This window comes from Rhipicephalus microplus, chromosome 10 (genome assembly GCF_043290135.1).
Source record: "Rhipicephalus microplus isolate Deutch F79 chromosome 10, USDA_Rmic, whole genome shotgun sequence".
In the NCBI taxonomy this organism is placed as follows: Eukaryota; Metazoa; Arthropoda; class Arachnida; order Ixodida; family Ixodidae; genus Rhipicephalus; species Rhipicephalus microplus.
Genome location: NC_134709.1, coordinates 4,053,879 through 4,081,352, shown reverse-complemented (window position 1 = coordinate 4,081,352; position 27,474 = coordinate 4,053,879). Strand labels below are relative to the sequence as shown.

The window sequence follows — 27,474 nt, the reverse complement described above, 5'->3', positions numbered from 1 at the left end:
AAACTTTTGGGTAGTCAGCATTCGCTATGATATTTTTCGTCATTTTTCTAAGAAGCGTGGTATCCGCTAAACACTTGATAGAAATTTTGTGCCAATTGTCCATGCAGTGGCTGACGACTATGAGGAATTATGGCTTAAGTGGGTATGCGCCACAGTTAATAGGGGTAAAAAAAGAACAAGCTTAAGTTTTGTAATGGGTAGGAGCATTGGACGGCCCACTCGTTAACGCTAATCGCGTTGTGCGACGACTGGTTGTTCTTTCGCTGTTGTAAAACGCTTCATAAGTCGTATTAACGCCATTGCTTTCTCGACATCAAGCCTGCCCAAGGCAAGTTTGACAAGTCACAAGCACCGGAGTAGCTCAGTGGCAGAATACTGGGCTGGCGCCCAGCGCACCCGGGTTCGAGCCCCACTGTACCATTGGTGCTAGGTCATGCCTGCCTAAGACAAGTTTGACAACAAGTTACAAACACTGGCGTAACTCAGTGGTAGAATATTAGGCTAGCACCCAGCGGACCCGGGTTCAAGTTCCACTGTGACAAATTTTGCGCGATGTGATTACGAACACCAGCGGCGGCGGACAACATGCAACTGCGCGTGACCCGAGTTGTGATCTCATAACAGCTTTCGCTGTAAAATGAGGTCCGCGAAGCCAAAATAGGTGAGGCCTCCACATGGAGGCCGCACCTAGTTTATGGTTTATAAACTCCAGGTTTATGGTCAGCTCGAGCTAGTGCGCCTCCCTTATTTGGTCCCCTCACCAAAAATACCTAATCGACATATTAGAACGAGTTCAGGATTGGGGAAGCCGCTTCATTCATTCTTACAATGACAAATATCAGTCTAGTGTCACACGAATTAAACTCACTTTTCATTGCAGCCTTTTACTCACCGTGACATTGCCTTGCTGACAGTTTCACGAATTCATTCACTCATCTCGAACACTGGCATGCTTGACACGACCCTACTCTGCGTCACATAGGCTGGATAATCATTTTAGCTTTTAGCGCATTTACGGATCACCACGTGCATTTGATAGCTCAGTACTTCCGAGCACGTGCTGTTCGATGTTGGAACTCACTGCCAGATAGCATCGCATGTCTAGAAAACACTACACATTCCGTGACGCATTCACCAGTTATCTGGCCAAGGAAGCGCAAAGAAATCTGCCATTATAGCAGTAAACCCTCTGTGTCATTGTAATCTTTTTTCTTTTTTCGATCCATCCTCACGGGGTCCCCCATTAATCGCAGGGGACCCTTTCAGTTTTAATGAGGTAACTAATTCTGTCGCCTTAATAAGTTTGGCTAGTTACACGGTATGCTTTAAGTGTAAATTACGTGCCCTGTAATCAGTGAATGAGAACACAAACATCTTAACGAAGTTAAAACTGCTGCGTCACTGAAAATCACTTCATGAAGCACCATAGACCAATGCGTGCAACGTCCGGTGTGTCACGTGTTATCACATTCATGAGCAGAATGCAGGTTTGCCTGCCGCTTACCTTTATCTTCAGCATGTTCTGTGATAATTCCGGCTATTCGGGACGAACAACACAGTCTAATTTGCAAGCATAATTGTCGGAGTGCTCAGAAGTATCCATTTGTTTCACATCAGCACCTTACACCAGTCAAAACCCCTCGCGGCGCGCGGTGACCATGACCTACTACACTCCTGACCTGCCCAGAGAGCACCTCTTCCAGCGCCCACGTTCTAGTTCATACCTTCTGCCGCTAGGGCCGTAACTTAGGAGCACTGTGGCGCTAGTCAGCACCTGTTCGCTGACGTCAGCTTGAGTGTTCGTGGTCATATTTCGGCCAACAGAGCACTCATATTGCGTAATTATTATGCACTAATGAAAAATAATTTTGAAACAAATATTTCAAAAGTCATTCACAAATTCTTTGCAATTAAATGGACGCAACATCACATATGCTGTCCTACACTATGTAAGTCTACGGATTCTCGCATTTGTCCACCAGTGTGCAATAAATTTTTCGTCACACTGAACAGCTTACTTGACCAGTCATCTAAGTGAAAAAATAGTCACATATATGCCGGCTGTTCATCACGGAATGCAGCCGTTCTTACTCTAGCGCCGTCCAAACAGCCGTAAAGTAGCAGACGAACAGGTTATAGGTAGCGCCACCTACGGCGAGCGATTGAACGAGAGCGGGGACACGCGCTCCCATAGGAACCCCGCTATCTGAACAGGTCAGGAGTGTAGTAGGTCATGGCGGTGACTATGGCTATAGTGCTATGGCGGTGAAAGCAGCCGAAGGCGGGAAAGGTCGATTTGCTAGCCAACGCAATCCGGTCCGCAGCTTGTAATTTCAATCATTTGTCGCGTATGTTTTAGTGTGCACTTGTGCAGCGTAGGAGAACGGTATGGCTGAAAATAACAACAAACCTCTACCGCCGGCGACAATATCAGAGGAAATGTTGGCGCGGAAGCCCAGACAGCCGACGGCTGCCGAATGCTGCGGAGACGGCTGCGCCGTGTGTGTCTACGACATTTACGCACAGGAACTGACTATCTGGGAAAACGAGTGCAAGAGAGAACTGCAGTACGGATCTGGAAGGCGTGAATTGGTTCGTGCTCTCACATGGCGTGCGTGTGTGACAAACGTGAAGGCCAGATCACGACATGCAAACCGTATGTGCGTAACGAATCAAGTTGTAGCGGTCGCTAAGAACCTGTGGTCATAAATGATATGTAGAGGCGGGATTTTTAGGCACTGAAAAAGTGTTTTAGGCGCCAAAAACAGGCAGGTAAAACACCGTTTCAGGCCCTCAAAATCAAAATTATAGGCACAATAAACAATTCTACAAAAGTTGAAATATCCCAAAACAGTGACGTCGGTGACTTGTATCTACAGCAAGAAGTAAAAAAAAAAAATTATATTGTTTAAGACTGCCGAAAGGTACCAATGATTGAACATGGGCATGCATTTCCCGCGCGATTCGCAGTATGTGGCCTTTTGTTTTATTGTCTAGCATTGTGCGTCAAGTGTCTACCATTCAATTAACACTCTCCTGGGTCTCTTTCATTTCGTTGTAGCTGGGAAGGGCAGTGCAGGAGCAAATAACCAGACCGCTGATACCCCAGAAGAGAGGGATGCTAGGTCCAATTGCGTAGGACCAATTTCTCTCCTTTAGATGAACTTTTTAAAAGGCCCCTCACCAGGTTTAGGCATTTCGAGCTGACAAGCGTAGTGGTGCTTTGGGCACTTTGGATCATTCCTGTTAAAATTTGCAAAATTACATGTCGCGGAAATGTGCTCAATTTCTAATGAATGCCACATGCTCTTCTCACGAGCATGCACCCCAAGATCTAGGGAGTGACGTACAGCAAAGAACGCCGCTTCTTTAAGTTGACATTGGTGGGCTGACGTCGCATACCATACGCTCTTCATCAGAACTTCGTTAAATTCTAGCTTTATCTAAATATGCAGATGAAAAATGTCCCATCTCCTGGTTATACCTATCCTGCGTTTTAAACAGTGCCTGATCAAGAGCGTTGCACGTGACTTTATTCAAGTTGGCATGTGTGATTTGTGTGTTCTGTTGTGCAGCATGAATGAGGAGTACTTTAATTTGGGTTGGCTGCTTCATATTATTTTGAAAGGAAAGCGCCAAGACAAAGGGAAAAGAAAGACAGCGCTCTTTGTCTTTGTTTTTTTTTACCCTGTGTCTTTGCACTGCTTTTTCAAAATCAGTATAATGAATGAAAGCTAAGAAAAATAATAAAACATGCAAACATAATCTCAGCTTGTTATTATTTTTATTTTCGTTTTGAATAGCCTCGAGGTGCTATTCACTAATCGGCCCTCGTTTCGCGTCCGCCTCGGTGGACCAGTTGCTATAGGGTGCTCCGCTGCTGACCCGAATGCCGCGGCTTCAATTGTGGTCGCAGTGGTCACATCTAGATAGAGGCGAAAAAGTGGATGCCCGTGCACTGCGCGATGTCAGTGTACTTTCAAGAACACCAGACGGTGAAAATTTGCAGAGACCTCAACTATGGCATCCCTCATGTTCATATCGGGGTTTTTATATGCAAAACCAAACACACTACCACTACTAATACTACTAATATATAATACTACTACTACTACTACCTATTTCACTTGCGTTCGTCTTCTCGTCGTTCCTGCATCGTGCCTTCGACAACCCTGACAACGCTTAGCTTGTGTTTGGGGCGTCGTCTCTGAAGGCAGTTTCAGCGGAGTGACATGGTGCATCGCGGTCACAATACATGATCCTTGCCAGCCTCTCCTAAAGTACACGCACTGACTGATCCATCCCACAGAAACGGGTAGTACACAACAGAGAACATCGAAACGACACAACATCGATGGTGTACGTGCACAAGTAGGCTGGGGCAGGTCATGTGTGCATGACCTTGCTTACACATGTTGTTCTTGGTGCGTATTCGTCGTGTGATTCTCCAGCCCTGATACTAAAGGATAAAGGGAAGGAATAAGGCTCAGGATGGCTACATGGGACGAGAGGCAAGGGATTCAAGCTTGCTTCTTTGCATCATGCTTTGGTGGCTGCTCGCGAGCCAATTTGAAAAATCACCGTGTTAGAATGCTTTCCGTTAGGCACGCAAGAACTTCCAGCGTCTAACTACAACTTGTTATGTCACCTAAAGAGTGTTGCTTAAAAAGTAAATTACAAACAAAACAAAAGCCACGTGCACATCACACTTTTTACCCGAAGGCGCTGCAGCAGATGGGTTACATTGTCAAAGAAAACATGCCTTTATTGGCACAACACAGTTTGTTCTCTTTATAAGCCATTTCATTGTCATGAAACTAAAAAAAAAACTAATTAATAGAAATATTATATCTGATATCACATTCCAAAATCTTAATTATACCATTGCGCGAAGAGGACTGTCTAGGTACATTCATTATCTAATGCGAGTTTTACCATGAAATGCTTGACATAGGAGCTTTTACCGCAGTTTAATTCGATGCGATGATGGTAATTCCCATGCTAGTTCATTTTTCATATTGTTACAGCTATCATTTTTGAGTAATGGCCTAGAACAAACCTTGAAGCCCTGTTCTGTGTATTTTTTCATGTTTGTCACTTAAAGACATCATCATCATCATCAGCCTGACTACGTCCACTGCAGGACAAAGGCCTCTCCCATGTTTCGCCAGTTAACCCAGTCCTGTGCTTGCTGCTGCCAATTTATACCCGCAAACTTCTAAATCTCATCTGCCCACCTAACCTTCTGTCTCCCCCTAACCCGCTTCCCTTCTCTGGGAATCCAGTTAGTTACCCTTAATGACCAGCGGTTATCCTGTCAATACGCGCTACATGCCCGGCCCATGTCCATTTCCTCTTCTTTATTTCAACTATGATATCCTTAACCCCCGTTTGTCCCCTAATCCACTCTGCTCTCTTATTGTCTCTTAAGGTTACACCTACCATTTTCCTTTCCATTGCTCGCTGCGTCGTCCTCAATTTAAGCTGAACCCTCTTTGTAAGTCTCCAGGTTTCTGCTCCGTAGCTAAGTACCGGCAAGACACAGCTGTTATATACCTTCCTCTTGAGGGATAGTGGCAATCTACCTGTCATAATTTGAGAGTGCTTGCCGAATGTGCTCCACCCCATTCTTATTCTTCTAGTTACTTCGATCTCATGGTTAGGCTCAGCGGTTATTACCTGCCCTAAGTAGACATAGTCTTTTACAACTTCAAGTGCACTATTACCTATCTCGAAGCGCTGCTCCTTTCCGAGGTTGTTGTACATTACTTTCGTTTTCTGCAGAATAATTTTAAGACCCACCTTTCTGCTCTCCTTGTCTAACTCCGTAATCATGAGTTGCAATTCGTCCCCTGAGTTACTCAGCAATGCAATGTCATCGGCGAAGCGCAGGTTACTAAGGTATTCTCCATTAACTCTTATCCCTAACTGTTCCCATTCTAGGCTTCTGAAAACCTCCTGTAAGCATGCGGTAAATAGCATTGGGGAGATTGTGTCCCCCTGCCTTACACCCTTGTTGATTGGTATTCTGTTGCTTTCTTTATGAAGCACTATGGTAGCAGTTGATCCCCTGTAGATTTCTTCCAGAATGTTTATATATACTTCATCTACGCCCCGATTCCGCAGTGTCTGCATGACGGCTGATATTTCTACTGAATCAAACACCTTCTCGTAATCTATGAAGGCTATGTATAGTGGTCGGTTATACTCTGAGCATTTCTCTATTACCTGATTGATAGTATGAATGTGGTCAATTGTTGAGTAGCCTGTTCGAAATCCTGGCTTGTTCCTTTGGTTGATTGAATTCTAATGTTTTCTTTACTCTGTTAGCAATTACCTTTGTAAATAGCTTGTATACTACAGAGAGCAAGCTGATCGGCCTGTATTTCTTCAAGTCCTTGTCATCTCCTTTCTTATGTATTAAGATGATGTGAGCGTTTTTCCAAGACTCTGGTACCCTTCCCGTCAGGAGACACCTCGTAAACAGGGTGGCTAGTTTTTCTAACACAATCTGTCCTCCATCTTTCAGCAGATCTGATGTTACCTGATCCTCACCAGCAGCTTTGCCTCTTTGCATGCTCTCCAAAGCTTTTCTGACTTCTTCTATCATTACTGGTGGGGTGTCACCTGGGTTACTGCTAGTTCTTATAGTATGAAGGTCGTGGTTGTCTCGGCTACTGTGCAGATCTCTGTAAAACTCCTCCGCTATTTTAACTATCCTATCCATATTGGTAGTTATTTTGCCTTCTTTGTCCCTTAGTGCATACATCCGACTTTTGCCTATCCCAAGTTTCCTCTTCACTGCTTTGACGCTTCTTCCGTTTTTCAGAGCATGCTCAAATTTCTCCATGGTATACCTTCTTACATTGCATACTTTACGTCTATTAATCAACTTCGAAAGCTCTGCCAGTTCTATTTTGTCTGTTGTACTTGAGACTTTCATGATTTTACGCTTCTTAATTAGGTTCTTCGTTTCCTGGGAAAGCTTGCCAGTGTCCTGTTTAACTACCCTGCCTCCAACTTCCACTGCACACTCCGTAATGATACTCGTCAGATTATCATTCATTGTATCTACGCTAAGGTTGGTTTGCTCACTAAGAGCCGAGTACCTGTTCTGCAGCGACACTCTGAATTCCTGTACTTTCCTTCTCAGTGCTGGCTCATTGATTGGCTTCTTGCGTATCAGTTTCTGTCGTTCCTTCTTCAAGTCTAGGCGAATTCGAGACCGCACCATTCTATGGTCACTGCATCGTACCTTGCCAACCACTTCCACATCCTGCACGATTCCTGGGTGTGCAGTCATTATAAAGTCTATTTCGTTCTTATTTTCGCCATTAGGGCTCCTCCATGTCCACTTGCGGTTTTCTCGTTTTCGGTAGAAGGTATTCAAAATCCGCAAATTATTGCGATCTGCAAATTCTACTAGTAGCTCTCCTCTGGCATTTCTAGTGCCGATGCCATAGTCTCCTACTGCCTGGTCTCCAGCCTGCTTCTTCCCTACCTTTGCATTAAAGTCGCCCATCACTATAGTATACTGTGTTTTTACCTTACTCATTGCCGATTCCACGTCTTCATAGAAGCTTTCAACTGAAGCGTCATCATGGCTGGATGTAGGCGCGTAAGCCTTTACTACCTTCATCTTGTATCTTTTATTCAGTTTAATTACGATACCTACCACCCTTTCATTAATGCTATAGTATTTCTCTATGTTGCCTGCTACGTTTCTGTGAATCAGGAACCCCACTCCCAGTTCTCTTCTGTCTGCCAAGCCCCGATAGCAAAGGACGTGCCCATTCTTAAAGACATATGACGAGGGATCTCATATGGAACAAGCGTATTCAAGCATACGGAGAATGTATGCTAAATACACCGTTGATTGTGAACATGCCGGCGCCTGTCTCAGGCTTCTCTGTATAAAATATAACGATTCGGCGACCTTCGGCACAACTGAATCAACAAGAGCATTCCATGAGTGGCCCTCCAAGGTTTTTCATTCGTTCTACAGCTACCCGTGGCTGCCCAGAAAAACCTGCTTTTCCTTTCCCATCGCAACACTAGGTTTTCGGGGTGGCTCTTCAGTTCCTTCAGGGTGCTTGACAGCTGCCTATAGAAGGCGGTCACCGCGTCCTCAACCATAGACGTCACCTTTAGTTTCTTACTCCATCTTTAATTCTCCCTACTCCTACCCCTGCAGACGCTGAGACGTGCTTCCACTTGGGGCTGCAGAAATAGCGTCTTTTTCACTCGTTATGCTCCTCCTCCATCCAATCGCTCGCAGCATGTCAGCTTTGTCTTCGTTGAACCTTATAGTGTTTGGAAATAATAATGTTGCCTTCTTTACATAAATAACGGCTTCACACCATGCTCGAAAACAATTTGGGCTTGAATAGCACTCACATATGCACTCCTTTGGAAAATAGGCATTTATAGACACTTATAGGCATTTAGGCACGAACACCTAAAATAGGCATTTATAGGCACTATAAAAACGCCATAAAACCCGTTTTTAACTTCTAGTTCATGCTCATGTATCAAAATGACATGATAGGAATGCAAGGAACAAAATAGGCATTTGCCTATAATCCGGTCTCTAATGATATGTCATGGCTTGACTTATGCATGCGTGACATAAATGACAAGATGGCAATAACGAAAGAAAAGAAATTTTAAGAGCTCGTTTTTTTGTTGTTGTTTGTTAGACACAACATTAATTAGAACCAACAAACAAGAAAGCATAGGGGATGTTACCTGTAGAGTAGAGTGGACTAAAAGGTAACCTGCCGCTGACTAAGGTTCGAACCTTCAAATAACACGTCTGACGCTTTACCAACCGAGCTACTGGGAGGGGTAATTTCCCCGGCCTCTTCATAGGGTATATATCAGTGTTGCGGAATAGGTGCCTTCATTCCATTATTATTCCATTCCGGAGAACTTGCCGTTATTTCATTTCTTTCAATCTCTCTCAGAATGGAAACACTTTGGTCATTCTCACTCCGGGAATGGTCAGGCAGTTCAATTCTATTCCTGTAATTTTTCAGCGTAGGAAAGGCATCTTGATAGCTTTATTGAGTAAAGAATGAACACCCCATCAAGCTGATGTAATAAGATACATTAAGAACTGCAAAAGTATGCAAGACTAGTTACCAAGGTCGAGAAATAATAGCTTGGTGTCGTATCTCGTGCTGCACAATCATCCACCTAATTTCCGTAGGGGCAGTTCTCTCGCTATCTATGGTATTTGCACGGTCAACATGTTTGAACGAATGGTGCTGTTTTTTAATATTGTTTACAGCTAAATGTGTTAACGCTAAAATGATAACATAGCATATTTTTATGCCAGAAAGAAACTAGTGTTCAAAATAAGACTAAGCAGTTTTGCCATGCATCTGGATTGTGGAGCAGTTGTGAAAATGGAGAGATCTCCTGGTATTGGGTTGGAACAGTGCATCGCTCGGACACCTTGTGCCTTTCTTAGCTAGAATACACTGGGCCGCGCTCCTCTTCAGCACCCACACTTGTTAAGCTCGCCTTGCAAGCATGGTTGGGGTGAGAAAATTCTTTGTATGCCTGTGCATCCAATTCGAATTCAGAAGTGGCAGCTCCGCAGCAATGGTATACATGTGCGCTTAAACCTGGCAGCATTGACGCCATGCAGCCATGATGGCGAGTGTGGAATAGAACACTTTTTGTTCTGCCTGCTGGCGTCACGGATTACATAATCTTTTTACAAGCTCCCAGGTTTAAATTTTCATCTATATTCCATAAGGTACACAGAAGAATGACCGGCGCTGTAGCTTTGTTGTTAGAGCATCGCGCACTTTAGTTGAAGGCCACAGGTGCAGACATTGCCATGGGCCAGTTTTATTTCTGTTCGCTTTTCGTTCTTCACATTTACTCTACAATCACTACTAACAACGTGCCCTATACGTTCCTTGACGACTCCACTTGTTCATTTCGGGCCATTTGTGTCTTGGCTTTCATTTTATGGCTATCTTTTATTGTCTAGCCATGCAGTGGAGCCACTTTAGAGCTATCTTCTTTTTACATGGCTACAGAAATAAATAAACCCCGATGAATTGAAAAAATGGTACTGTTTTATTCTGGAAAAAAAAAAACACACTCTAGAAATCGGGCCAAAAAGAAAATTTTCGGTATTTGGGCACATTTTAACTCATTTCTTACAGTAGTAAAAGGATTAACAAAGTTTTTAGAGTGCAGCTGGTCCTTTGGTACATGTGACATGCACTACTGGCACTATTAAGACTTGGGAAGGCATAGCAAGAGGACAATGGCACAGGTCGTCCCACCAATCAGCACATTCCTGTTCAGGTGTCATTTGAAAGAATTGCTCTGCTTGAAAATTAGCCCATTTTGCTCGAGTATCTTTTCTGTGAACAGCTGCAAGGAAAAAAGCAAGAGTTTTATTCACTGTGGTAATTAATTCATAAGCGTTTCATATAAATACACTAGAGAGCTCTGGGAGCTGTAATGCATGACGCTTTAGCCAGCATGGGAATGATGGGCTGTACACAAATTGGTTCTTTTGGTTTCATTTGGCAACGCCTTGCCTGGAGCTGCTTTCTCAGGAGCCAACAATAGGCGAACTGTGAGCAGTCGCTCTTCACCACCTTAGCCTCACCAATTCAAACCGGGCTGCAAAATTCACAACAGTCCATTCTTTTATTCGAAACAAAACTGAAACAACAGTAAACAAAGCCACAACTGTCTCTGAGGCATCAAGACAGCAAACTTGCATACTACTCATCATTCCCACGATAGCTGAACTATCACAGTGCCAGAGTCCCCTCTAGTTAAATTTATGAAAATCTATGAATTAAATTAGCCCGGTAATACGACTCAATGAACACACTCCTTTCAACCAAGTAAATTGCAAGTATCACCTTCTCATAGACAGGCGCAGAATGCTGTCTGGCAATACACAACAACATTGCCTTAAATAGTTATGTAATACTGCCTGAAGAATAAAAACAGAATGCTATTAAAATAGTTATACAGAAGTGAGTAAAAGGCCTTTAATTTCATATTCATTCAGTAGATTAAAATAAACAGGTGAAACTATTGCTAAAAGGTCATCTTTATAACTTTATACACTTTCAACAAAATGATTTATTGCAACCAAAGGGCAAATATATTATTTATTTATTTACAAATACTGCTGTCTCAGTTTTTGAGACATTGCAGGAGTGGAATACAAATGTTCAAACAGTAAAACAAATTATCAGAATACATGACTACGCAACTCTTTTTCGAATTGCAGAGCATCGAGTCTGCGCAGAGACCCATCAAGCTCATTCCATAGATCCACGGTCCACGGAAAAAAGGAAAACTTAAAGCAGTCGAGACTAGCTCTAAAGGGCGTAATGTTTAAGGGATCAAATCGTCGGGTACGGCGCGCAGAAGCTGCAACAAAAGAAATGGGCGCTAGAACACCCAAGCCTGTGTGAACAGTCTTATGCAGGAGGATGATACGATCGCAAGTGCGCCGATGTTCTAGAGACTGCAGTGATAAAACATGCGCATGCGAAGTAGGCGAGAACCGCTGGTCATAGCGACGAAAAATAAACCTTATTGCTTTCTTCTGAACAGATTCTAACATAGCTATGTCATGTTTATGGTGAGGCGACCAAACAACCGACGCATATTCAAGTATGGGCCTGACCAAGGTCTTGTACGCTGTCAATTTGCATTCTTTTGTCGAGTTGTTTAAAGTGCGTCGGAGATACCAAAGTTTTCGAAGAGCCTTGTTGCAGATTGTTTCGACGTGCGTGCGCCATTTTAAGTTTGTTGTCAGAGTTACACCTAGGTATTTAAACTCCGTGACACGAGCTAGACTGACACCATTATTAGTGTATGCAAAACTAAGAGGCTGTTTCTTATTTGAAAAGGTCATGGCTACAGTTTTTTTGAAATTAATTGACATTTGCCAGTTTTCACTCCAATTACAAAACAATGAAAAAACACTGTTCAGGGCTTCCTGATCTTCAACACTAGAGATGGTGTTATAGATAACGCAGTCATCTGCATACATTCTTAGTTTAATTTGTGTGTCACCGTGGTAATATATATACAGTGGTAATACTCGCAAGCTAAATATTCATTGCGCTAAATATTACTTAATTCATCTTCAGAGTTGTGGAAGATACATTCTCTCTTATAACAAAAAGCGATTCAGCGGTTCTGTTTTTACAAAAGCTATATTGAGCATCCGCGATTCACTTTTCGTTTATTATCAAATGAAGAAAAGTGTGTGTGTGTGTGTGTGTGTGTGTGTGTGTGTGTGTGTGTGTGTGTGTGTGTGTGTGTGTGTGTGTGTGTGTGTGTGTGTGTGTGTGTGTGTGTGTGTGTGTGTGTGTGTGTGTATATATATATATATATATATATATATATATATATATATATATATATATATATATATATATATATATATATGTATGTATGTATGTACTTTGGGAATTCAAATCGATGGGTCTAGTACAATAGGTGAAGAGAAGTATGTACGATACAAAATGTGGGAGATGTGGCCTGGCACTGTTGCCATGTCTATTCTATTCTCACTTCTTCATCCTCGGTATCTCCTATTATGACTTCATACAACACACACACACACACACACACACTTTTTTTTGCTTGTGGCTTTCTCAGTTTACAACTCTCTCAGCTTGAGTATTCCGCCCTGTTCACAATTCTGACAGAATACTGTTGTTTTCATTTTATAATAAGCTGAACTTGAAGAACAGCATGCAGCTCATGTTCACCTGTTCAGGTTCATGACTCCAGTGTCACAAAGTATCGGAACAGAAACACCCTTTTTTACAGTGCAGACTATGTACATGTAGTTCTTTGATTTTGTTTTTTCTCCTACAGCAACAGGGTTCAGTCATAAGCCCTGACCACTACAAATTATTCGTGCTTCAGAAGATCAGGAAAATGACTGAATGCTGCTCGAAATACACCTTTGCAATCAATGACTTCGGAAGCATTGGATACGGCATTGGACAGCATCTTATAATGAGGTACATTATTACAGTGAAAGCTCTTATGAGATGACAACTCGGGTCACGCGCCATTGTAGTTGTCCGCCGCTTCCGCCATTGGTGTCCATAACCACTGTCGCATGAAATAGGAAAAAAAACGTACCAATGACACAGTGGGGCTCAAACCCTGGTCAGCTAGGTGCCAGCCCAGTATTCGGCTGCTGAACCATGCCGGTGCTTGGGACTTGTTGGCAAACTTGCCTTAGGCAGGCTTGATGTCGGGAAAGCAATCGCGTTAATACGACTTAGAAAGCATTTTAAAACAGCGAAAGAAGAACCAGTTGTCGCACAACGCGAATAGCGTAACAAGTGGGTCGTCTAATGCCCCAACCCATTGCAAAAGCTTCTTCCTGTTCACTTATTAACTGCGGTGCATACCCACTTCCTCATAGTCAGCCACTGCATGAACAATTGGCACAATTCTTCGCAACTGTTTAGCGGATATTACACTTCTGAGAAGAATGACGAAAAATAGCATAGCGAATGCCGGCCTTCTACCAAATTTTTTTTATTAATAATGTCGTTCTGGGTATCAAGCAAGTGTGTTTGCAGTAATTACCCAATGAGTGTTCAGAAACGGCTTTGAAAGGCCGCTCTTCTAGCTTTCGCTATGACTGTACTGTGGCTCAGGCACAGGCCTGGCATTTTTTGGTGAATAGCACACGCAGCATTTGGTGATTAGCGCACGTAGACAATTGGGTGAGTTAGTATTGATTGATTCATGAGTGGCTGCACAACATACACATGGACAAGATAGAAGTAGGAACCACGAGCACAAACTCACAATTTTAGGGGCGAAGTTCTTTAAGGTCGAGGCTTGTTCATTGGCGGCGATGGCGTTCATCGTAGCCGAGCACATGCAAAGTACCCACTATACACGATGACGATCTCACTGCTTGGACCACTTATCATTATTCACTTCGTGGATGGACGGTCGTCACACTGTGCACTACTACTACTAATACTCCAAACAATGAAGAAGACAAGGCCTTTGTACTAGCCTGAGATTAACATGGACATCAAGAACGACAACTGGCTAGTTCAATACATGGTGTCTCCTTACGTGCTCTGGTGCATTTCACATGACTAGAAACGTCCCACTACCATCAGGGGAACTTATATCAACATTGCCTTTTCAAACTACATCCAATTAAAATCCCCTGGCTTTTTACTTTACAGACCACAAGGCCGTTACACTCAAAGGAAAAAATACCCCTGAGCTTAAAGTCATATATGACTAAAACAATATCAAGGGAACCCACCCCCCTTTCTCCTCTATAAAACAAAAGAGCTCTTGAACAAACATGATCACTCATATATGAATAATAAACAGAGTATATACTGCTCATCACCACCGTTTTTGTGTCATGCCTTTTATGATCAAGTGGGCAAAATGTATGGAGAATTCACGGTTTACCAGATTTACCCCTAGAGCTTCACCCACTCATCATCATTCACTTCATGGATATGGAGGGATTTTTTTATTGGAAACAATGAAATGCACGTTTGTGTTCGAGAAACACAGAGGCTGCCCGCTCGTAGTCTCGAAATTCCTACAAGATAAAACTAAACAAACATATTCTGCTACCCTATGTAAATAACAGAAAAAAAGCATACTTTACATTTTTGATGACGTAGTGTTGCTGAATAAATTCAGTTTTACTTAGTAGGTATTCGAGTTTACTGGCCGATGGCATCTGTGTTTCTTGAAGACAAAAGTGCATTTGGTAGTTTCCAATAAAACAGTTGTGAGCTTTTACCAATAGTGTCTATTTCCATTTTGTCCGTGTTGCGCAGCCCATCACAAAACAAGCAGAATTACTTATGGAAGTTTTGTATGTCTGTGGTTTCTATTGGTAATTTGTGGGTGCACTCTTGCAGAGCTTCTGTCGATGGTGAAATCGTGACGCGTCAGTACACTCCTGTTTCACTTGCAAGTGCCCTTGGCTTCTTTGAAGTAATCATCAAGGTAATAATTATAATATTTATTGTGCTTTTACATACCAATATCACAATATGATTGTGAGAGATGCTGTAGTGCAGCACTATATAAATTTTAACCACCCAGTGTTCTTTAACTTGCACCTAAAGGAGTCAATGATGAAATTTTGAGGCACCCCAAAAAGGAAGTTTTCCATTTCTATGGTGTGCACTATCAACACTCTCCAAACACTCAAGTTATACAAAACCTATAAAGTAGTTTACATTGACTTTAAAGTTTTTGTAGCCTAGCATTTGCAAGCCAGCCCCACTGTTATGCATATTATCATGACAAGTCAACACAGTGCACTTGGATTTGGAAATCTGTGCACTCCATGTAGCCTAAATAGCAGAAATCGCTGTAAGGACCTCTGAATGAGAATTCTCTCGTCGTTGTTTACGTGAACCACGTGCGACTGACAGCAAACTGAGAATTGTTGCTAGTACATCACGAGCTGCAGTCTTCTTGGGACATTTGATTTGTGTTGACATGTTACTGCTAAACTTCCCCCTCGATACCGAAACCGAAATTGGTGTTTTAAAGCAGCAGTATTAAAAATATATTTAATCTATTTTCAAGCATAACAACACTCTTTTCAGTGTTTACAACTTCAATGTTTTTATTTAGAGCAGCACTCCAAGAACATTAAAATTCGCGTCAACACACCTCTAGCTCTTACCACACCTATTCAAATCGATCACTTGTGATCGACGCTTTGAATCATCGTGTTTGGTTTTTTTAGTTCAATTTTCGTGCATGCAGCACTTCTTAGTTGTTGGTTCGAGAATCAGTTTGAATTTGCCCGATTCAGCAACATGCTGAAGTTTGACAGACCTTTTCATGAATGAATGTGTGTGTGTGTGATTGGCAAATGCACTTGGCTGACGAACTTGAGAGAAATGCATGCCGCTTGTGTTTGTGCAGCTGTAACATCAAAATTCTGTGATCAAAAGAACCTCAGCAAGTTAAATATGAAATTATGTGATCAGCTTCGCAATCTGACAGTATTCAGCCGTAACAATTGCCTGCAATTTATGCCAGCTGTTTACTAGAGAGTTGTAGTTTGGAGTCTGAGAAAACTTATTCTACCAAAATTATTTTCCAAGGTCCGTTGCATGTATAACATATAAAAGTGGTCTTTCAGACCGTTTTCAGCAGCTTCAGTTTTGGTTCTGTAGTTACATAAGACACAAGACCGCATTCAGTGTCGCTAGGTGCTGCTATAGCGTCATCACGTGCACATGGGTGCATACCCAGGGTGCGAGAAATGCATGCTGCACGAAACTATCTTGCAACTGCACCTGAATAGAGCTTCGGGTCCGAAAGTCACAGTACCTCAGCATCAAGCTATGATGGTGACAATGTTTTGCGTCAGTCTAGGACATCCGCAGTCGTTCAGGGGTTGGTTTTGTGTACGGCCTCTGGTGGTCTCCTCCATCGCACATGCATAGTTGCTGACCCTTGTGTGCAATCTTAGAGCTATTCTGGTTACGTGCGAGGTCCATACGGTGCTGAGGCACGATGTGCAGATGCCAGCTGCGGAACTCCTTATGACAATAGTGCCACTGGAGCACATCTCTGTCCCGCACTACGCAGTGGCGCGAGATGTTTTAGGTCTGCACATGACTTCATTGTTGTTTTTTTTTTTTTCAATACTATTTTTAGTAATATGTTTGGATGCATACTTTCAAATTCAAACATAAACCTAGGCGAGGTGAGGTGGCTCACAAAAACAGGTGACGCCACATGAACTAGTGAGGTTCACTGAACATCTGATCTACAGTAGACTCAAGATAATTCAAACTCTAAATCATACTCTTGGTTAATTAAAACAAAATCCAATTTTTGGTTGGTCATCTATTTTTTCAATGTATTTCTTAGAAGCCTTTTAATCAAACTTAAACATTCTGTTAATTCATACTTTTTGTAGCTTGATGCCAGAAAATATATCCTGGTTTTTCAGTACTATTTAAAAATTTACGTGCTTTATAATTCCAACCGTCTAAAAATGAAAAACAAGCGCCTCAGGCCTTCAAGAAAAGAGGCTTTGCCAGTATGGAAATGTTTGAAACGAAGCACATGCATGGTAAACCATGATGCTTCTCAACTGGTGTAGAGAATTTTGTGCTGAAGACACATAGAGCAAAGAAGCAGTTGGCAATTTACGATTTCTTTGATATGTTTGATCAGCAGTAAACAGCCAATAAACTTGCGGACTTTACACCTCTGATTTCTGTTCATTGCGTGCAATAGGGTTTAAAAACACCTAAAAATTTTTTTAATGTGATAAATCAATGCCTAACCATAGTGTATTCACATCGCATACGTGTCTATCTATACTAGAACAACACAGCAGGCTCTTCTGGTAAGAAATCACAGCATTTCCACAGAGTGAATCATAATGAGTGGGGCGAAGCGTCCGTCAGCCCGTCTCTGCTTCCATTCATCCGCGCAACTATCCGTCCGTCCATGTGTTCGTCCGTGAGTCCGTCCATCCATCTGTCTGTCTATCTGTTCGTGCGTCCATCCGTTCGTCAATCTGCCAGTCTCTCTGTCCGTCCATCCATCTAGCGAACACTCTAAGTACCTCCATTTTAAATCTCACATCCCCTGCGGCACATATCTGCTCTAGTGCGGGTACGTGCCATGGTGGCTACGTACTCCTACATATAACCAAGGGATGAACAGATCCGCGCCTTAAGGAGCTTCGCCCTTAAAAAAAAAAACAAAAAAAAAAACTTTATGTGGAAAGTACACCAGTTCACCTGTGTCTCACGAAAAAACAAGAAATACTTGACCGCATAGCATAAGCAATACCTTGGCTCAGATTTCTTTCATCTCTGTCAGGAACATCACGTAGAACATTTATTATTTTTCGTGCTATTCCTGGGTCATTTACCTTCAAAATATTTATTCTGAATTTTCTTTGTTTTAATTGGTTTTGCTTATATCATGTTTCTTAATTAGCTAGCAACCAAAAGTACACACTCTTTAAATTCTTATACATTCCACAATAGTTTTGTTGCGCTACAACTCGTACTTTTCAGGAAGAACATATGGTACACTGCAATGCATAATAGAGTACTTCGCTACCTGGCAAGAACTTTGTTTTTGACACATATGAAAAATAGCCATTTTCTCGTTGTAGCAAATGAGTTAAATCTAAGCACACTGCACGTCAAGGTATGCTGCAGGTAAAATCTTTTTTTTTTTTTAATGTGTCTTGCATGAGCATTCTTAAATGAGAAGACATTTCAGCGTTTTTCTTTCGCAACTTGTTACACTCTGAACACTACTGTACAATATGCAGGTCTATCCCACAGGAAAGATGTCGAAGTACATCAGGACACTGAAGGAAGGATGTTCTGTGGAGTGGAGAGGTCCACTGGGAAGGCTAGACTACAAGCCTAACATGGTAATGGAGCTGAGGGCAAAAAATATTTGCTATGTAATGCCCCTCAGTTGTAAACGAAGACTTCTCAGGCAGAGAACTGGTTCAATGTCAGCTGGCATCGCATAAACCCTTCAGGTGCAAATAATGGTGCACTGTTTATAGAAGTGTCCAATTCACAAAGTAGCATAATTTTAAGTTGCTCAGTATTACATCCCAATAAAGAAAGTTATGTAATGTGTTGTTTTGTATCAGTTTTATTAATTACAATGAACATGTAATTAAGTGCCTAGTTATCCAGCAGTCAACTGTTTTGTTTTGACATAAAAAGGATGTAATCATTGGCTCTAAATGAATGTGCAATGAATTTCTGGCTGCATTCATTTCGAGAAAATAAAAGTAATACTTTTGACATTGGTTCTAGAACACGACTCGTTGAACTGCCCATCAAACATCAAAGTGATTGGCTATGGCACGCAGGGCATTGAGGCTAAATCAGGCGACTGTGCAGAAAGTTCAAAATCATTCAATGAGCATGTGTTTCGCTCCCTTTGGCCACCGGTTGACCCAACTAGTCTAAACAAGTTGCATACACAAACATAGCTACTGCTGGCTGATGGGGATAATGTTGGCTATTCGCTCTTACACTGGAATAATTAATATTACACATTCACCTCGATAACGCTAGATCTTATTGTCAAGCATTACTTGGCCCCTCTGGAATGTACAGAACTCTATTCATGCTATGCCCATCAGCACGCTACTATCTACCATGCACCCCTTCTCAATGAAACAGACCACTATGCTCAAATGTAACTTTTAGCATTACACCAGGCTTCACTATGCCCTCTAAAGATTATAGTCTAGTCTACGTGCCTGGTGATTTTAGATATCGCACACGACTACTCAATTTACTCAGACGGCAAACTGCCCTGTAACGATTGGCTCAAAGTCAAATGACAAAATTAAACTGAAACTGAAAACTTGCATGTGCTTTCATCTTTACTCATCTGACTATGTGCTCATAGAAGGACCAATCAAAAGTGATATTTGCGATTTCAGCACAAGCACATGCTGATGCTGGCTGCTGGCACTGGCATTGCCCCCATGGTGCAAGTGTTGCGGCACATTACAAGTATGGACGACGACTACACCATGGTTCACTTGCTTTTTGGGATGGCAAAGTACAGGGACATATACTTGAAGGATGAACTGGATGAACTGAAACGCTTCTGGAACGTCAGCATTTTGTACTGTCTCAGTGATGTAAGTACTGTTAAAGTTTTAACTGCCACTCGTTTGCTTATAAAACAACTCAAACTATTTGGAATTGTAAATGGATAGAAACATGCTAAGCACGACTGTTGTTTAGGTTTGTACAAATATTCTAGCACCTTAAATATTAGAAGAAATATAACAGTATTCGAATTCGCCTTGATTCAAATTTAGATTATTGGAAATTCCAAAGTATTTGAAATCAACAAACAGATGTGTACAACCATGGCCTCCGAGACGGCGGGTGTGTGGCGCGTTTTTCTCCGGCCGTCCCAATCGCCGTGCTGCCCAGCAAAATGAACGAGTACATTTTCACGCACCCAACTCTTGTGAGAGGGCGCATATTTTGGCAGCGGAGACCGCGACAGACAGCATGGGTGTCCAATGTGTGCATGGTTTGTTTTCTTCTGCGCACGAGCAAGAATCATTGTTAGAATCTTCTCGCTAAAGTGAGACTTTTTTTTTTCTGTCACTGCATTTATTTTGGTCCAATTTACGAAGAAAAGCGTGGCAACTGGTGCCTCATAGGTAATTGTAAGGCGGTATCAATTAGTCTGTGGCAGTATTACTTTTTTTCAATACGACTCATTTTGTCTCGGTGCTAAATACTTCAATTTGAGAAATATAGAGGCATTCTAGCATTCCTCTTTTCTGGAGACTTGTATGGGGGAAAACTGGGCTAAGTATCATCATTTAATCATATTGCTCTGCTATCTTCACTCGTAATTTTACTATTATATCACGTACGGATATTTATGAGGTGGTCAATCGAGGCAGTTATGCTCTATATAACTGGTTAACCTAGTCAAGTCATCGAAGTGAGGTTCGTGTAAAGTAATTTTGCCGGAATATCGTATAAGGCTTCGATTAGCCGACCTACATTTACTCCCCATGGCTTTCACAGTGAAAGTGCCTGAGTTGTCACCGTCTCTTTTTTAGTCATCTGAATTTTGATTGTTTCAGTAGCACAATGGCAATATCAGTGTCGTGTTCATTTACTGTACTCTTGACTGCATCCAAATCGAAGGGTCGCACATGTAGCATAACGATGTTTTTCTGATAAAAACTAAGTATTCGCCATGGTAGTCTACTCAAAAAAGAAGAAAAAGTGCAAATTGTCACTGCTATGTAACACCTGAGTGTTTCATACCAGGTTCATCATACTCTGAACGCATGTTGCATACTTCTTGAACAAACAAAGCATTTCGATGTTCGTTCTTACATTGCCCAACGTATCCACTGGACACCGTAAAATTCTCAGTGCAAATGGGTGACCATAAGTGACCAGCTCAAGGTCATCGCAGAACCGGCAAGGACCGCATTGTCTAGGCATAGCCTAGACGCATGGCGACCGCCTGCACCTTTTTTCCTGTATCCTGCTTCTTTGGCTCGCCGAGAGAATTCTTGAAACGGCATTAAAATTAAAAGCAGCGCTAGTTCTATGAAAGAAAAAAAAATCCTTTTGTTCAATTGTAACCCGTGAGCGTAGAACGCGGCACTCTGCTGACTTTGCTTGTGTCGGGTTGTTATTCTTTTTCTTCGCCAGTGCTCTTCATACTATACAGCCTGGAAACTTCGAAATACAGTAAGTTTCCAGCATATCCTGATCTCATGCAGAGGCATCGCAATTATAAGTGCGCCCATATGGGCGGCTCAAATTTACAGCAAAAAAAGAAGCCCATTTGAGCAAGCATTGACATTGCTTTTCATGCACCTTGGCCCAACATTCCCAAATGAGTGCGGAGTTATATAAAAAAGCGCGAACCCATTTTTTTCTCGCCACATGCTTCGCCAACAGCGTGGCAGCCTTTTCGACTATACAAAGGAGCGCCGCCGTGCAGAGAAATGCAAAATGACACTGCAAAGTAATGACACTAAAAAGTAAAACAAAAACACACACACTTCTTACACCATTCAAAAACTCTGTCGAGATCCTTCTGTAGAGCAGCGCAATAATGAGAGCTATGTGTAATTTGGTACAAAACAGAGTCAGAGGCCTCCTTCCAGAAGGGAACCCTGATGGGTAGCAGCGTTGTGCAAGGGTGGCGTCACGGGGTGAACGGCCCTGACGCGGGTGCTGCGTTGAGCACTGAAAGATTCATTTGAAGCGACGACTGGCGTAGGTCTTGTAGGTGACACGTACAGACATGTTTCAACGCGTACATTAGGTGCACGTCGGGTTTAGTGCGCGTGAACCGAAGAGTCGAAGGTGTAGAGAGCAGCGGTCGCGGCAGGTGTTGCCTGCGAACGGATGAGGCAGCAGCTTCAAGCGCCGTGGCGAGCGTTCAGCAGGCAAGGGAGAGTGACATCAAGGCTTCGCACCGTACCAACACCTGCGGCCCGTTCATAGGGAGGGATAGCATTCACAGGCTAGTCAAAAAGCTGCTTCAGAATATAAAGAGCGGGCCACACCCACCTCTGGAAACATGCTCTCTCCGTGTGATTGGGACGACAGAACAGAAACCCGCCATGCGCCTGCCATTTCGGAGGCCATAATGCAACTTCGCATGTAACCTCCCTGTAAAGATGGCTTCACTGCAGTACAGAGGTGTTATACCGTGAGTACATCTTTACAAAAAAAATCTGCACTGCCGCGAAGCGTCCCTCCCTACTTTAAGATTATGGTCACCTTACATTAATTAGTTTTTTTTTTGTTTAAAAGCTTGTTAAACCGGCTTAGATGCCATAAGTGCACTAAATTTGAATACATAACATTCGTCACAGGTTACCATTTGCATTCACCGAAAGTGCTGCGACTATTCGAAGTAGCTTCCACTTTCTTTGAACCAGCAAGCGTTTATAATCATGCCTTGTGTCAATAAAAAAAACATTGTGCACATTAGTTGTGTCATAACAAATATGCTCACTTTTCCTTATATTATGTATCATATCATGTCATACTATTACATTAATTAAATTTGATTCAAAATTATTTGATGAAATGCTATCCGCGTTGAATCTAAAATTTACTATTCACACATGCCTAGTACTCTCTACATGTTCCAAGTAATTCTTGGAAACATGTTGCTTCTAATACTGCAGAGTCAGATGCCTCTGAAGCCTATGAGAGCCATGCAGAAGGGTTTTTCAGCAGATTTCTCGATTACCTGATTGACCACATGGCTGTGATCCATCGTGTCATACTATTTGAAATTACCTATATGTTATTTTGTATAACATTGAAAGTAAGGTAGTCTGCAAGTCCTTTGAGTCTTCCTTATCGATGTAATGTTAGCATCTTTTCGGCCTCAATGTAATATTCGAGGTCTTAAAACTTGTTGTGCAGACTGCCGCAAGTTTCATGAATATCAAATATCCTCCATCTCTGATAAATCATTCGTCATGGAATTTGTTGCAACTGCTTTTCTACAGGACATGTATTGTATGGGCACCAAGAACTTTAATGTCTTGTTTTACTTAGATTGCACTCAAAATTAGATGACTTATACACGAATTTTGCAGTTCATAATATTGACACAAGCATGTAGTAGGTTTCTGGCTGTTGCGTGGCTAATTTCATTATTACTTGTGCGTGCCAAAAAATTTTGGCTGGAGAACGATGACGACGAACTCGCTGCTCGATCGAAGCTGTTCCGATGTTTGCTACACTGTTACTTGCATGATTTGATTACCATGACAAACTGGTGGAGCTCCTGGGTACAATCCCAATTCGCTAGTTTGAACTCTAGCTGCTTCAAACTTCTGCCACCATTTCAACAATTCCGGAGGAAAACCTGGCACTTCGCCTAAGCCGCTTGCTAGGACTACCTCCTGAATTTGGTTCCTTGAGTTCGGCAAGAATGACCACCACAACGGCAAGTCAGACACAAGAGAGCAACGTAGACCAACTCACATCCACCCCAAGCATCGTCTACACACCATGCACCCCGAAGCCGTTTCATGGTGATGTGTTCGAGGACGTAGATGACTGGCTAGACCACTTTGATCGGGTCGCATCTGCCAACAAATGGAATGAAACCAAGAAGCTTTGCTACGCCTATTTCGCACTTGAAGACCATGCTTGCATTTGGTATGAGAACCATGGGCCGTCTATCACCAACTGGCAAGAATTTCAGCGACAGCTATGCCAGGCATTCAGAAATCCCGAAAGTAGAAAAAAAAAAAAAGCCGAGCAGGCTCTGCAGAGCCGGGTGCAGAAGCCAAATGAAAACGTGGCTATGTTTGTCAAAGACATGTCACGCATGTTTAAGTGCGCTGACCCAGGGATGGACGAGACTCCTCTTGCGGGGTGTCAAGTGTCAACTTTTTGCTGGACTCATACGCAAGCCCCCAACCACTGTCGATGAGTTAATTGCTGAAGCTATTACCATGGAACGAGCACTTCAGCAACTCTCTGCAGTACGACCGCCAAGCTTCTGTTGCCGCGGTGTCACCTTTCAACTGTGGGCAGGACTTATCAGCACTCCGCGAGCGTGTGTGGAGCGTGGTCCACGAGTAGCTCAAAAAAGTTCATCCCACTTCTACTCACCCAAGTGCAACGATTCCGGGTGACATTATTCGCCATGAACTCAGGAATGTGAAACTATTGCTCCCAATGCGTGCAGAAGCTCCTGCTCTGTCTTACGCCGAAGAATTGGAGTCCTCAACCTTCTACAGGAGGCCGGCTGCCCTCTACTTTTTCACCATCGCCCTATAAATTCGCACCTGCAAACAAACACGAGAAGACTTTCCAGTATGACGTTCGGCGCGAAGTCACCCGTAAATCTGACGTATGGCGCACCTCTGACAACAGGCCCTTTCGCTACCACTGCAGCAAAGCCGGCCATCTGTACCGCCAGTGTGCATATCGCATGATGGGCCTTCAAGGATTTCACTCTAACGCACATCGACCGAGCAACGGGGAGCATCCTCGAGAGATTCAGCAATATTTAGAAGCGCAGCAGCCGTTCCCTCCTGCACAAAGTCACAGGCCGTGCTCACCTTCTCTTCGGCGCCTCGGCTTGCCTGGTCGTTACGCCATGTTCTCTGGTGTACAAAACAAGTCCCCAAGTCCTGGCCCACGCCAGGAAAACTGAGGCTAGCGGCCTCCAGGGGTAAGGCTGCTGTTGACCAAACGGACTAACATCCTCCGCCACGACACATTGACGACACTGATTTCTCTGTCATGAAATTTTCTGAACGCGATGCAGCAATTTCCGCCGATATTTCTATAATCGTCGACAATCACTCGGCCACCGCACTCGTGGATACTGGCACCAATTATCTCGTTATGAGTGGTGATTTCGCGGCTGCTCTCCGAGAAGTGGTGACGCCATGGAACGGTTCACAGCTCTGTACCGCGGGTAGCCAACTAGTGACGCCGGTTGAAAGGTGCACTGCCCGAGTAAATATTGGCGCTTCGACCTTCATCGGGACTTTTGTCGTACTGCGGGAATGCTCCAAGCAGGTCATCTTGGGATTAGACTTCCTTTGAGAATATGGGGCTATTATAAATCTCCGTGAATTGCTGGTGACGTTCTCACATAACGCACATTCTCAGGATTGCGAATCGTGTATGATGGCGTTGCATGTATCCGACGATTCAGTGACATTACCACCCCGTTCCAGTGTTCTGGTTAACGTGCTGAGTGACATCAACGGAACGGCTCTCGCAGTTGTGTCATTGCTTACTTCAAAGAAATCGGAGACTCGAAAGCCAGCTGATCACTTGCGCAACTCTCTTTTAGTCCTTATGACGACAAACAGTCTCCGGTTAAGCTTGATGTGAACTGGGCACTGTCGACTTCACAGCAAGAGAATCTTCACTCCCTCCTGGTTTCTTTCAGTGATTGCTTTGCCACGACGTTCAAAATCAAACAGACACCCGTCGCGAAGCACAGAATCATAACAGAGCCCAACGAAAGGCCTATTTGACAACATGCTTATCGAGTTTCCTGCAGAAAACAAGACGCCATCCACGACCAAGTGCAACAAATGCTTGCTGACGACATCATTCAGCCATCTACAAGCCCATGGGCATCACCAGTTGTGTTGATGAAAAAGAAAGACAGCACATTGCGTTTCTGTGTTGATTATCGCGAACTGAACACCCTGACAAAGAAACATGTTTATCCGCTTCCTCGCATCCACGACTCACTCGACCGCCTTAGAAACACCCGATATTTTTCATCCATGTATCTACGCAGTGGTTATTGACAAATTGAGGTCGATAAGCGTGAACGGGAAAAGACCGTCTTAATTACTCCTCATTGGCTCTTCAAATTCAAGGTGGTTCTTTTTGGACTGTGCTCCGCTCCCGCGACTTTTCAACGAATGATGGACACAGTTTTGCCTGGTCACAAGTGACAATTGTGTCTTGTCTATTTAGATGATGAAGCCATTTGAAGCGTCACATAATTTATTCACCTTTAAACATACTGGAAGGATGACGAACGTCAGGAGGCCGAAATGCAAGCAAGCATAAGCTAGGGTCACGTGTCTACCACCAACGTTGTGGCTTGCTTTCTGGAAGCTTCGTCGTCGTCTCGCATTGTTCACAACATTGGCCCAAGAGCTATGCAATACATGGCGTATGACGCACCTCAGAAGTTGATGTGTACAACTGTGCACACTGCCACTAAAGGGCAGTGTTATGCATGTATTTCGGTCCTACCTTATTAGAGCCGTATTGGTGCTGCCTCATTTACAATTCTCTAGTAAATTGCAAAGGAATTGCAATTGTAAATTGCAATTCCTTTTGTCAGGGTCTCTTCTTGGTCGTCAGCTATGATAGTTCAAACAAATTCTGTGTTACTACTGAGGCATTTACTTTCATTGGTTGTCATTTCTTGATGCTTTGAGAGAGCTTGCTTCATAGAGTTCTTTATGCTTATCTAGAAGGAGAACTGGCGCTAAGAGCTTTGCACATGTGGTAATGCTGAGATGGGTGAGATTCAGACCTTACTTCAATTAGCATCGTTCACGAACAGCTCGGACACCTCAAAGTTGTGCCTGGCTTCTACTTGTCCCTTGCATCACAAGAATTAATTTCTCACTGAAGGAGCATGCAATACGCTATTGTACAATTTTACCAAGTGTACAATCTTACCAAGTGTAAAAAGTAACGAACGGCCGCTAAACTTGGTGGCCAGATGACAAGGCCAGCATTCACTCTGCCACTGTCTGTCTGTCTGTCAGTTTCTTTCACCATTTGGTTAGGCCGTAAAGGTGAGTGGACTTTTATTCTAGAATATAATCCTTGTGAACGAGATCTGTCTATAGAAAGACAGATCTTTTAATATGAATATACACCAACTCGCCCAACTTTCTATTCTGTCTATAAAAGCTTTATTTTATTAAACCTTCATTTGCGCAGTCATATTCTCTTATTAGCTGAAGCCTTACTACTCAACACCAGCCAACACAAGCCTCGCAGACATATTATTACCGTGGCAGCAACAGTGCTCCTTAACAAATTCTCATATAAAGTGGTGCCAGATTTCCCTCAAGGTATTATTGCGAGACATTCTATGTCTTGCTTGCTTCTAGCCAACTGTACATCACTGTCTCATCTTCATGCAGGAAGCAAAGGTTCAAGATATAAAGTATGGAGATGAAGTTCACTGTGGAGAAATCGATGAAGAGCTTCTTGAAGCGGAGCTAACAAAACGCTCTATACCTCATGTGCTTTTGTGTGGACCAAGTGCATTCAACAACAGATTTGTTAAGTACCTTAAGAGCAGGACGGACCCTGTGACGTGGCACGTTTTCTAAGGACAGCAGATTTCATAGTGAGATGATATGACAAATAAAAAAAATAAACTTTGTTTACA

The 27,474-nt window shown here is 42.9% G+C and overlaps 3 protein-coding genes across 15 annotated transcripts in view; 1 reads left to right on the top strand and 2 right to left on the bottom strand.

Moving 5' to 3' along the window:
* The window catches only part of LOC119181108 (excitatory amino acid transporter 5-like), a 135,533-nt gene extending 133,876 nt beyond the window's left edge, over positions 1–1,657 (bottom strand). For 8 of the 10 annotated variants that reach the window (XR_012886433.1, XR_012886432.1, XR_012886434.1 and 5 more), the window contains exon 1: positions 1,505–1,657. Coding sequence is in view for 5 of the 10 variants with exons in the window: in XM_075874907.1 (XP_075731022.1) it covers positions 1,505–1,519 (15 nt within the window). In the remaining 5 variants the exon portion in view is untranslated. The remainder of the gene's footprint in view (positions 1–1,504) is intronic. The other 2 variants (XM_075874908.1, XM_075874912.1) reach the window with 1 other exon arrangement.
* Positions 1,658–2,299: 642 nt separating this feature from the next.
* On the top strand, positions 2,300–27,474 carry LOC119180637 (NADH-cytochrome b5 reductase-like). Of its 4 annotated transcripts, none has more exons than XM_037431746.2 (6): positions 2,301–2,592; positions 12,886–13,034; positions 14,937–15,024; positions 18,347–18,451; positions 19,490–19,693; positions 27,224–27,474. In XM_037431746.2, the coding sequence occupies exons 1-6, from the start codon at positions 2,389–2,391 to the stop codon at positions 27,413–27,415; spliced, it is 942 nt and encodes a 313-aa protein (XP_037287643.2). In that variant the 5' UTR covers positions 2,301–2,388; the 3' UTR covers positions 27,416–27,474. The 4 variants fall into 4 exon arrangements, with proteins under 4 accessions (XP_075731005.1, XP_037287643.2, XP_075731006.1 ...); XM_075874891.1 differs by having other exon boundaries at positions 2,473–2,660; XM_075874892.1 differs by lacking the exon at positions 2,301–2,592 and adding an exon at positions 2,714–2,969.
* The window catches only part of LOC119180685 (zinc finger Y-chromosomal protein), a 42,619-nt gene continuing 25,219 nt past the window's right edge, over positions 10,075–27,474 (bottom strand). The window contains exon 5 of the mRNA XM_075874889.1: positions 10,075–10,398. Coding sequence (XP_075731004.1) covers positions 10,362–10,398 — 37 coding nt within the window. The 3' untranslated portion in view covers positions 10,075–10,361. The remainder of the gene's footprint in view (positions 10,399–27,474) is intronic.